Source organism: Heterodontus francisci, chromosome 23 (genome assembly GCF_036365525.1).
Source record: "Heterodontus francisci isolate sHetFra1 chromosome 23, sHetFra1.hap1, whole genome shotgun sequence".
Classification (NCBI taxonomy): Eukaryota; Metazoa; Chordata; class Chondrichthyes; order Heterodontiformes; family Heterodontidae; genus Heterodontus; species Heterodontus francisci.
The window spans coordinates 20,823,290-20,835,453 of record NC_090393.1 but is presented as its reverse complement, the minus strand read 5'-3'; the positions used below and the strand labels follow the sequence as shown (position 1 = coordinate 20,835,453).

Sequence of the window (12,164 nt, the reverse complement as noted above, 5' to 3'; positions counted from 1 at the left end):
TCATGGGTAGGATAGGGTTAAGTAGAACAGAAACATGGAGCCAGCTCAAAGAGCTTAATTGTCCGTTAACTTCAGAATGCACATACTTGAGCAAATCAGACAAAGCTGAAAACTAAAACAGAAGCAGGAAATAAGGCAGAAGCAGAAGAGGAGATTATCGATCCTTAACCATAATGTAAACTGAGACAACTGCTAAATTAGACAATGGAAACTGTTAACTTTTAGTCTGCAAGTAATTCCTTGTTTCCTAGTTTGCAACTGTGATTACACTTCAAATACACTTAATTGGCTGTGAAGTGCTTTGGGACGTCCTGAGGTCATGAAAGGCAAAATATAAATGCAAGTCCTTAAGCTGTATAAGTAAGGAACCCAAAGTAGAGCTAGGTTGGGGTCTTTAATTACCTTTAAAGAAAGGAAGAAAAGTTCCATGGATGACCTGGATAGATGATCATTTGTAAAACTACGATGATTCCTTTGCTCATGAGTATTTATATTGGGGATGTCTTCCTCAGGCATATTAATATATAAACACTCGAGATAATAAATAAAACAGGTTATCAAGATATTATTGTCTGAAGTCCACAGATCTGTTATGAGTTAAAATTAAGGATTATCCAACACCTACCAGCACGGAGAACAGGTAAAGTTCCTGCTGCCTGTCCAGCCAGGACAACCCTACAGGGCATTAGATTTCGTGATTATCTGGAGTTAAATGTGAAGAGTCTCAGTGCCCAATGCCAATCTACCTTCCCAGGTTCCTTTTGTCAATTACCAGTAGTGTCCCAAAGTACTGCAGTTGTGCTTGCCTCAAGTATTGGAGAACCAAGTTTGGAACATAGGAGCAGGAGTAGGCCATTCATCCCACCAAGCCTGCTCCACCATTTATTAAGATCATGGTTGATCATCCACTTCAATGCCTTTTTCCCACACTATCCCCATATCCCTTTATGTCATTGGTATTTAGAAATCTGTAATTCTCTGCTTTAAACATACTCAATGACTAAGCTTCCACAGCCCTCTGGGGTAGAGATTTCCACACCATTTGAGTAAAGAAATTTCTTCTCATCTCAGTCCTAAGTGGCTTCCCCCTTATTTTGAAATTGTGTCCCCTGGTTCTGGACTCCCAACCAGGGAAAACATCTTACCTGCATCTACTCTGTTCCTTTAAGTATTTTGTAGGTTTCAATGAGATCATCTCTCATTCTTTGAAACTCTAGAGAATATAGGCCCAGTTTCCCCAATCTCTCTTCTTAGGACAATCCTGCCATCCAGGGAACAAGTCTGGTGAACCTTTGTTGCACTCCCTTTATGGCAATAATATCCTTCCTAAGGTAAGCGGACCAAAACTGCGCACACTACTCCAGGTGTGGTCTAACCATGGTTCTATACAATTGAAGCAAGACTTCGCTACTCCTGTACTCAAATCTTCTTGTGATAAAGGCTAACATACCATTAGCCGCCTCAATTGCTTGCTGTACCTGCATGTTAGCTTTCAGTGACTCATTGACGAGGACATCGATGTCCCTTTGTACATTTACACTTTCTAATCTCTTACCATTTAAGAAATACTCTGCATATCTATTCCTCCTACCAAAGTGGATAAGCTCACATTTTTCCACATTATGTTCCATCTGTCATGTTCTAGCCCACGCACTAATTCTATCCAAATCCCCTTACTCCCCTTGAAGCCACTTTGCATCTTCCTCATAACGTACATTCCCACCTAGATTTTTGTCATCCGCAAGCTTGGAAATATTACATTTGGTTCCCACATCCAAATCATTGATATATATTGTGAACAGCTGTGGCCAAAGCACTGATCCCTGCAGCACCCCACTAATCACAGCTTGCCAACACGAGAATGACCCGTTTATTCCTACTCTCTGTTTTCTGCCTGTTAACCAACCCTTAATCCATGCCAGTATATTACCTCCTATCAATAAAGGGTTGAATTGATCTTGAGCCACATTACTTCCAATGAAACCTTGCTCCCCGCCGTCCCCAAAGGGAACAGTCACAAGGTGGCTTTGAGATAATTGACAAGCATGTGTTTCAGTCCTCACTAGATAGACTACAGATACTAATAACTGGCAGTATGATAAACAATACAAATCTCCTTAAAATGTGTCAGCACACCACACAATCTTTTGACACAAATTAATGCACACCTTTTACTATTGAATGTGGTTCCACCAGTTAGACATGCAATTATTAAGCAGCTTTCTTTTTTGCAACTCGGGCATAATGTGCCCTGAACATATGAATGTCTGTTCACATACTCACTCTTCAGGTAATGATTTTAGCAGCTGCCAAGCCAAACCTTACAGTTTCTTCATTGGATATATAATGGATGACAAGAGACTGGAGGGGAATCCAGAACAGAGTAAAATCAAATGAGCAAAAGCTGCAAGCTAGGACATTAAGATTGAGGAGTTTGCAGAGGTAACATTGGACAATAAACAAAATTATTTGTAATGCGGATGAGGCCTTTGAAATCAATGTGTTGTGGCAGGGAGGCAACTGAAGTTGACTAAGATAAGGATGATAAGTGGTAGGAACTTATTGTGGGAAAGGGCACATGTGATGTAGTTTTAGACAAGTTAGAGTTTATGTTAGGTAGAGCTCAGGAAGCCAGCAAGGAGAGCACTGGAGGTGACAATGACATGGATGATAGTTTAGGAGTGTGGTAAGGATGTTGATAGGTGATATGAAGGAGGTGAAAATGCTGGATATCCAACAACACGAACATACAAATTAGGAGCAGGAGTAGGCCATTTGGCCCCTCGAGCCTGCTCCGCCATTCAATAAGATCATGGCTGATCTGATTGTGTCTCAAACTTCACACTCTCATCTACCCCCGATAACCTTTGACTCCCTTGCCTAACAAGAATCTATCTACCTCCGCCTTAAAAATAGTCAATGACCCCGCCTCCACCACCTTCTGAGGCAGAGAGTTCCAAAGTTGCACAACCCTCAGAGAAAAGATTTCTCCTCATCTCTGTCCTAAAAGAGCGACCTCTAATTTTAAAACAGTGCCCCCTAGTTCTGGACTCACCCACAAGAGGAAACAGCCTTTCCACATCCACCTTGTCAAGACTGTTCAGGATCTTATATACTTCAATTAAGCCTCACCTCACTCGTCTAAACTCCAGTGAAAACAAGCCCAGTCTGTCCAGCCTTTCCTCATAAGACAACCTGCTCATACCAGGTATCAGTCTAGTAAACCACCTCTGAACCACCTCCAACGCATTTACAGCCTTCCTTAACTAAGGAGATCAAAACTGCACACAGTTTTCGAGATGTGGTCTCACCAGTGTCCTGTATAACTGAAGCATAACATCCTTACTTTTATTTTCAATTCCTCACGTAATAAAGGATAGCATTCTATTAGCCTTCTTTATTTCTTGCTGTACCCGCATACTAACTTTTTGTGACTCATGCACTTAAACACCTAGATCCCTCTGCACCTTGGAATCCTGAAGTCGTTCTCCATTTAAGTAATACTCCGTTTTTTATTCTTCATGCCAAAGTGAACAACTTCACATTTTCCCACATTATATTCCATCTGCCAGCTTTCTGCCCACTCACTCAACCTATCTATATCAGTCTGCAATTTCTATGTCCTCTTCACAACATACTTTCCTACCTATCTTTGTGTCATCTGCAAATTTAGCTACCAAGTCATCGCTCCCCTCATCTAAGTCATTGATATAAATTGTAAAAAGTTGAGGCCCCAGCACAGAGCCCTGCGGAACTCCACTCATCACATCCTGCCAATCAGAAAAGGACCCATTTCTGCATACTCTCTGTTTTCTACCAGCCAGCCAATCTTCTATGCATGCTAATATGTTACCCCCTACAGCGTGAGCTCCTACTTAGAGCAATAACCTTTTATGTGGCACCTTGTCAAACGCCTTCTGAAAATCCAAGTACAGTACGTCAACGGGCTCTCCTTTATCTACAGCACATGTCACTCCTTCAAAGAACTCCAACAAATTGGTTACACATGATTTCCCTTTCACAAAACCATGCTGACTATTCCCGATTACCTTGAGTTTTTCTAAATGCCCAGCTATAAGCTCCTTAATGATCGATTCTCACACCTTCCCCATGACAGGTGTCAAGCTGACTGGCCTATAGTTACCTGTTTTCTGCCTTCCCCCCCCCCCCCCCCTTCTTTAATAAAGGGGTTAAGAACAACACTTCCAACTCCCTCAAGCTTAAACAGGACACTGAGTTTGCACAGCATCAGATTTAACCAGGGTGAGCAGCTGGGGAGGGGCATTTGAATCATGCGCTACATTGCAGCTTCTGGCAGAGGTCAAACAGGATATCTTCATTCATGCAAATGTTTAGCTGGAGAAAGCTCCAACTCATCCCTAACTAGATGTTAGACAACCTGGTGACAGAACAGTAATAGTTGTGGAGTAAAGGGCAGCGGCAAAAAGGTACAACTGGATGTCATCAGTGTACATATGGATGTTGAACACATGTATTCATATAATGACATCATGGAACAGGTGTATACACAGGATGCTCTGCAGTTTAACCAGTGAAAGGCAGACAGCTTATCAATGCAGAGCTGTTGCTTGTCTATTAACACCTTATTCATTATAGAGCACTGATTTTCATGGTTATCTGGAGCCAAGTGGGGAAATGGCAAAACCCACGAGAGGTCTACCTCTTCAATTCCAATTATGGTCTAGACTGGCTAGCCAATCAGCAGAAGTACTCTGGAATGGATCTGATTGGTTCAAATATCAGATTACTGAGTCTGTTGCAGAAAACAGAACTGACTCAGGTCCAATTTTGACACCAAAATTTGTCATCTTTGACACCAAAGAGCACCATTCAAGGAGGATCATCATCAGTTGGTCATTCAATAACAAACAAGGGATAAGAAACTATACTTCATGAGGAAAAACTTGAGATGCTGGAATTATCTCCACTGGAGCAGATCTAAGAAGAGATCTAATAAAGGTTGTTAAAATGACGATGGGTTTTTCTAGAGTGAATCTGGTTGGGGAATTAGTGACGAAGAGTCATCAATTTAAAATTGTCACTAGGAGCGTAAAGTTAGAGGAAATTTCATTGTGCAGAATGTTTCTGGAACATGGAATGATTTGCCACACAATGCTTTGAGACACAGACCTTTGTGTATTTTTTTTAAAGAAAAATTGGATAAATATTCAAAGCAGAGGATGATACAGGTCCGTGGGGAAAAAGTGAGATCGAGAGATTAGTTTTGGATTGCTTTAGTGACGAACTGGCATCCATATGAAGGGTTGAATGGCCTCCTTCTATAATGTAAACCTCGATGGTTCTATGTCCCATGCCATGCATTAGACTTGCTCATTAACTGCTTGATCCAACTCTTCAGGTGAGGTTACTTTGAGGAAAATATGTGCTTTCTTGAGATAAACTCTGCCTTCAAAATGCTAACAACAGGTCAGTATAGGTTAGAATTTTCCTTCCTGCAACTGTTTTACATTTTTGCTACAAAATGACCTCATAAGTTGATCCTGGATTTTGCACATGGGATGTCCTTCCACTGTGAGATTAGGAGTTCTGAACCATGAAGGAGGAGAGCTGTTTTATATATCACAAGCTCAATCTGCATTGGGACGTTGATGAAAAATGGGAAACGCCAACCTCTCTTTTGCCTCTTCTCAGCAGAATGTCAAAGCTAATCTGGTCAATTACCAGATCACTCACATATCTATAAAAATCAATTATTTGGTCAGATTCTTGTATGTTCCACTCAATAACTTCTAGATACACTCTTGAGTTGTTCCAAGTCATAATATTGTTCTCTGGGGCATGAGGAATAGAAATGTTTTATTTTTATCTGATTTTAAATAGTCAGAATAAACAGCAATTAAGAATACCATCAGCCAGTTATGTCCCTAGGATGCTACGAAGTTTCCTTTGTTCTATATTAGTCTGTGGACAGCCAATACATATGGCTGGCTATAATACAACTAGCCCTCATCAACTCATTCAGTGTGAATGTCTGTCTTAAATGTATTTTTGTTGATATGTCTGGCTGTCCATACACAGTGCACTGTTAGCATCCACAGGGCTCCTTTGTAAGGAGTAATTTATGGTGTTAGGTGTTTCACTAGTCCAGTGAAAAGATGTTAACACCCTGGAAAGGAAAGATGATTAATTATACCATTATTCCAGTATTCACTTAAACCATGTACTTCCACTTGGTCAAAATCCTTTATCTAGGCTTGGCCAAAATTGGAATCTTGAGTCAAACATCGGTGACTGCGCAGACACTGGAGCAGAAGCCACTACAAGAAGTATTAGGAGTGAAACCATGTGAGAACAGAGATGGACCACAGAGGGAAAGCAATGGAAAAGAATGAGTATAATAAAAGCAAAATACAGCAGATGCTGGAAATCTGAAATAAAAACAAAAAATGCTGGAAATACTCAGCAGGTCTGGCAGCATCTGTGGAGAGAGAAGCAGAGCTAACGTTTCAGGTCAGTGGCCTTTCATCAGAACTGGCAAAGGTTAGATATGTAATAGGTTTTAAGCAAATAAAGCAGGGGTGGGGCAAAAGATAACAAGGGAAGGTGTTGATAGGACAGAGGGTCACAGAGCATAACTGACCAGAAGGTCATACAGCAAAGGCAAAGGGTGTGTTACTGGTGTGGTGAAAGACAAAGCGTTAGTGCAGAGGGTGTCAAATGACGGAATAATGAATAGCTTCCCTTGTTATCTTTAAACCTCCGTTTTATTTGCTTAAAACCTATTACATTTCTAATCTTTGCTGGAAAAGAATGAGTTGTTGATCTTGTTGAAAGGTGGATAGTTTGAGGAGATCAAGGAACACCTGGGTTGAGTGGTGACTGACTCAGTACTGTGGGTTGGACTAAAACTAGAATCAAGGGATTTGACAGAGGAAAAAAAAAGACAGACTTGCATTTATATAGTGCTTTTCATGACCAAACATCCCAAAGTGCTTTACAGCCAATGAAGTACTTTTGAAGTGTAGTCACTGTTGTAATGCAGGAAAAAGGGCAGTCAGTATGCATACAGCAAACTCCCACAAACAGCAATGTGATAATGACCACATAATCTGTTTTTGTGATGTTGATTGTGGAACAAATATTGGCCAGGACACTAGGGATAACTCCCCTGCTCATCTTCGTAAAAGTGCCATGGGATCTTTTACATTCACCTGAGAGCACATCGATTTAACATGTCTCTCAAAGACAGAACCTCTGACAGTGCAGCAGTCCCTCAGTACTCCACTGGAGTGCCAATCTAGATTTTTGTGCTCAAGTTTTGGAGTGGAACCTGAACCCACAAACTTCTAACGCAGAAGTGAGAATGCTACCAACTGAGCCACAGCTCATACTAATGGCAGAGCGATGAGCTGGAGGGCAACCATACATTCCAGTACCTTAGATAGGAAAGGCAGACTCAAGATAAATTGAACAGACCAGAGGGATAAAGGATGGGCTTATTTGAGTGTGGTGATAATGGAAATTTTGAAAAGGAAGGAATCTGTGGGCCACTCTGAAACCTTAATCTACAGGGGAACAGCTTAGAACTTACAGGGAAGCAAAACGCACTGTATGGTGACCGGAATAAGTCACTTTCAGCAGAAGTTTAACAAGTGCTAGATAGTTATATGTTAGTAGGAAACAATTCAAAATTAAAAATTGATTTTACCTCACCGTGAACAATAATGTCAATTCTTATCCCAAACACTTTTATTAGAGTCCTGTATTCAGTGCCGTTCTCCACGAAGTACTTTGCATGCCTGTCATTCAGACATAGAAATGAAAGGGAAAAGGAGATTACAGTTTTATTATGGTGTCAGGTCTTTGCCTGAATGTCACACCTAAATGCTTTTAGCTGCACCTAAAAAAAACTCAGTGATAATGCAATGCTGTGTCATTGATGAAGATGTAGTTATGCAAATGATGAGAGACGACCATAACTTCAGAGACAAAAGAAGAACTGAAAATAAATCACTAGTTAGGCCTTAGCAGGAGTACTGTGTCCATTTCTTTCTTTATTTAGGAAGGATCTCAAGGCCTTGCGGATGGTGCAGGGGAAATTTAATAAAATGGTACCGGGAATGAGGGGCTTCAGTTATATGGAGAGACTGGAGAATGATTGATCTCAGCTTCTGGAATCTTTCTCATTAGAGCAGCAAAGGTAAGGAGAGATTTCATAGAGATGTTCAAAATTATGGAAGTTTCTTCCTCTTAAGACCTGTTTCCACTGTCAGGAACATCGATAATCAGCGTACACAGATAGACGAACCAGGGGGAAATGAGGAGTTGTTTTTTTTAAAAAAACGCAACCTGTTGTTCTGATCTGGAATGCACTGCCCGAAAGGATGGTGGAAACAGATTCAATAGGAACTTTCACAAGGGGAAAAAAATTGCAGTGTCGTGGGGAAAGAGCAGGTGAGTGGGACGAATTAGATAGTTCTTCCACAGAGCTGACAACACGTGTGATGTGCCCAATAACCTCCTTCTGTGCTGTATGATTCTAGTGACATAATAGAAAATTCCAGCAACACGTAACAGGTATGTTTCCTCTTTCCGGTGCTAAGACTTTGGACAGGTACCTTTTATCAGAAATTATTCTCTGATGCGGTACCAAATAAGTATCTCTTCCCTTCTCCTCAAATTCTCCATCTCTGGGGACAGTCTATCTACTGATATCTACTACAAGTTCACCAATTCCCTTTACTAGCTCAATTATACTCCTTCTCATCCCATTTCCTACAGGGGCTTCGTTCCTTTCTCCCAGTTTCTCCAGCTCCATTACATCCTCTCTGACAATGCCACCTTCCACACAGACCTTCCAAAATGCTGTCTATTTTCCTCAATAACAACATCCCTTCATGGTAGTCAAGGCCCTTGACTGTGTCCATCCCATTTCCTGCACTTCTATTCTTGCCCCTTCTCCTGCCTTCCAGAACTATGACAGGGTCCCCTTTTCTTCATCTTCCACTCTACCAGCCTCTGCATTTAACAGATTGTCCTGTACCATTTCCACAACCTCTAACATACACCCATCAAATACATCTGTCCCTCGCCTCCCCTTTCAGAATTCCAAAGGGACTGTTCCCTCCTTGACACCCTGGTCCATTGCTGTATCACCCCTGCCAACTGTTCTCCTTCCCCAGCATCTTTCCATGTAAACAGGAGACACACACCTGTCCTTTCAGCTCCTTCTGTACCACCGTTGCTGTAAAATCTTTCAGTTCTGACAAAAGGTCATCAACCCAAAACATTAACCCTATCTTCTGCTTTCCACAGGTGCTGCCTGACCTTCTAAGCATTCACACCATTTTCTGTTTTTAATAACAGATTCTGTTATTTTTGTCAACCTGCACAATTGAGACTCTGCGCCTCTAACCCGCAACACTTGGGGTCTTGGAAACCCTGTATTTAGTTGCATTTTTCAGGCTATTGAGTGCTGTAGGTGGAATTCATGAAAGTGCAATTGTGTATTGTCTATATTAGGAACGGGTTTGAAGTGTCAACTTTTATGGTCTTGCTCCTTTGAGCTTTTTCTCCTCCTCTTCCCAAGTTCCAAATATTCTATCTTACATGCTGTCCCTATAAGCTAGAGGTTAAAAAAAAACACAAATTTGGTGTCAAATAACCACTACTTCTTAATTTACTTTGTCTTTCCCTTCAGCTTTTTTCAACCTTAGTGGTTATTATGCACACTGGTCCATCTACTTGGGCTTCTCAGTCTTAAAAATAAAATCCTCCATATATCAACAAATTGATTCTTATGACACAAAACTTGGAAGTATTGTGAACTGTGAGGAGGATGGTGATAGACTTCAAGAGGATATAGACAGGCTGGTGGAATGGGTGGATACATGACAGATGAAATTTAATGCAGAGAAGTGTGAAGTGATACATTTTTGAAGAAAGAATGAGGCAAGGCAATATAAAATGAAGGATACAATTCTAAAGGGGGTGCAGGAACAGGGGGACCTGGAGGTACATGTGCAGAAATCATTGAAGGTTGCAGGGCAGGTTGAGAAAGCGGTTAATGAGGCATGTGGAATCCTGGGATTTATAAATAGAGGGATAGAGTACAACAGCAAGGAGGTTATGGTGACCCTTTTATACAACACTGGTTCAGCCTCAATTAGAGTTGTGTCCGGGTCTGGGCACCACATTTTAGGAAGGATGTGAAGGCATTGGAGAGGGTGCAGAAAAGATTTACAAGAATGGTTTCAGGAACGAAAAACTTCAGTTATGTGGACGGATTGGCAAAGCTGGGTCTGTTCTCCTTAGAGAAGAGGAGATTTGATAGAGATGTTTAAAATCATGAGGGGTCTGGACAGAGTAGATAGGGTGGCGCAGTGGTTAGCACCACAGCCTCTCAGCTCCAGCGACCCGGGTTCAAGTCCGGGTACTGCCTGTGTGGAGTTTGCAAGTTCTCCCTGTGTCTGCGTGGGTTTCTCCGGGTGCTCCAGTTTCCTCCCACAAGCCAAAAGACTTGCAGGTTGGTAGGTAAATTGGCCATTATAAATTGCCTCTAGTATTGGTAGGTGGTAGGGAATATATAGGGACAGGTGAGGATGTGGTAGGAATATGGGATTAGTGTAGGATTAGTATAAATGGGTGGTTGATGGTCGGCACAGACTCGGTGGGCCGAAGGGCCTGTTTCAGTGCTGTATCTCTAAACTAAACTATAGGGAGAAACTGTCCCCATTGGCGCAACTGTCGAGAACCAGAGGACACCAATTTAAGGTGATTGGCAAAGGAACCAAAGGCGACATGAGGAAAAACTTTATGCAGTGAGTGGTTAAAATCTGGAATGCACTGCCTGAGAGTGTGGTGGACTTAGATTCAATAGTGGCTTTCGAAAGGGAGTTGGATAATTATTTGAAGAGAAAAGATTTGCAGGGCTACATGAAAAAGCTGGGGGAGTGGGACTAGCTGAGTTGCTCTTGTAGAGAGCCGGCATGGACACGACAGGCCGAATGGCCTCCTGTGCTGTAACCATTCTATGATTATGGGGCACATTTTACAGACCCCCCCCCCCCGAAGTCGGGGGTGGGGGGGGGCCAGAAATAGCCTCCAGGAGAGGCCCACCGCGGACCTCGATGCCAGGAAGGACCGGGCCCATACTGCCAGCAGTGGCGAGACCTCGTGGCAGCCATCCTGCCACTCGGCGACAGGAGTCCAATTTAAATATGTAAATTAATTTAAATAAGTGAATTAAATACCTTCAAGCTCCCGCCGCCTGTCCCGGAGCGATATTGGTGCCGGTGGCCGGCACTCCCACGCTTTCTGCGGGGGGTGCAGTGCGGGGGATGGGGGGCAACGGGGTCAGATTCATCTGATTGGTGTAAGGTATGGTGGGAAGGGTTACAGTGCAAAAATCATGAACTTTTGGGGGGGTGGGGGTGGAGGGAGATCAGGTGCACAAGGTAAGTGTTTTGGGGGGGGGGAAGGGCAAGGAATTAATTCTATGCATATTGTGGGGTGGGAGAGGGTCAAGATCAAATTATTTAATATTTTAAAATCAATCTAGCTTTAAAAATTTTAATTGAAACGTAGGGCTCGAAGCCCTTTAAATGGTATCAGCACCTGTGCAAAGGCAGCTGACGCCATTGCCGGGGACGGACAGCCCGCCCCCTTCACATCAGGGTGGGCAGTCCGGCTCGACTATTTAAATGAGCGCCGCTCTTAATATCATGGCAGCTCCGCAACATGTGGCCCGCACAGGCAAGCTGCCATTGTTTTTGCCCGCTGCCGATTTTGGTGGCAGGACCATAAATTTCAGCCCTATAGATGAGCACGCATACATACACAAGAGCAAGCACCTAAAAACAGAGGATGCACTGACCTGAAATTATATCCTAAAGAGTTGTTACCTTTGGAAACGGAATCGAGCCTTCTAAAGGAATAATGAGGGTTACATTCTGAAGCTGCCTTATCCAGGTCACAGATCCAGCTTATAATTACTCCCAGGATTCCTCCCTTTATTTTACAGAAAAAAACAGATAAAGGATAAGATTAGAATCAATGCATCACTGGAAACAAAGTACAGATCCCCCCATTTAATTTTGATGATCAGATACTCCATGTCACAAAATTGTTTTGTGCTGCTGGACCCAGAGGGCGAGAATGGGACTTGTCTGGAGGACAAGAAG

At 42.4% G+C, this 12,164-nt stretch overlaps 1 protein-coding gene across 5 annotated transcripts in view; it reads right to left on the bottom strand.

The window, feature by feature from the left end:
- Window positions 1-12,164, bottom strand: part of p2rx2 (purinergic receptor P2X, ligand-gated ion channel, 2) — a 56,495-nt gene that overhangs the window by 18,539 nt on the left and 25,792 nt on the right. For 4 of the 5 annotated variants that reach the window (XM_068054836.1, XM_068054835.1, XM_068054837.1 and 1 more), the window contains 2 exons: window positions 11,858-11,991; window positions 7,691-7,781 (listed from right to left, as the gene is read on the bottom strand). In XM_068054836.1, the coding sequence (XP_067910937.1) occupies window positions 7,691-7,781; window positions 11,858-11,991 (225 nt within the window). The remainder of the gene's footprint in view (window positions 1-7,690; window positions 7,782-11,857; window positions 11,992-12,164) is intronic. The other variant, XR_010977245.1, reaches the window with a different exon arrangement.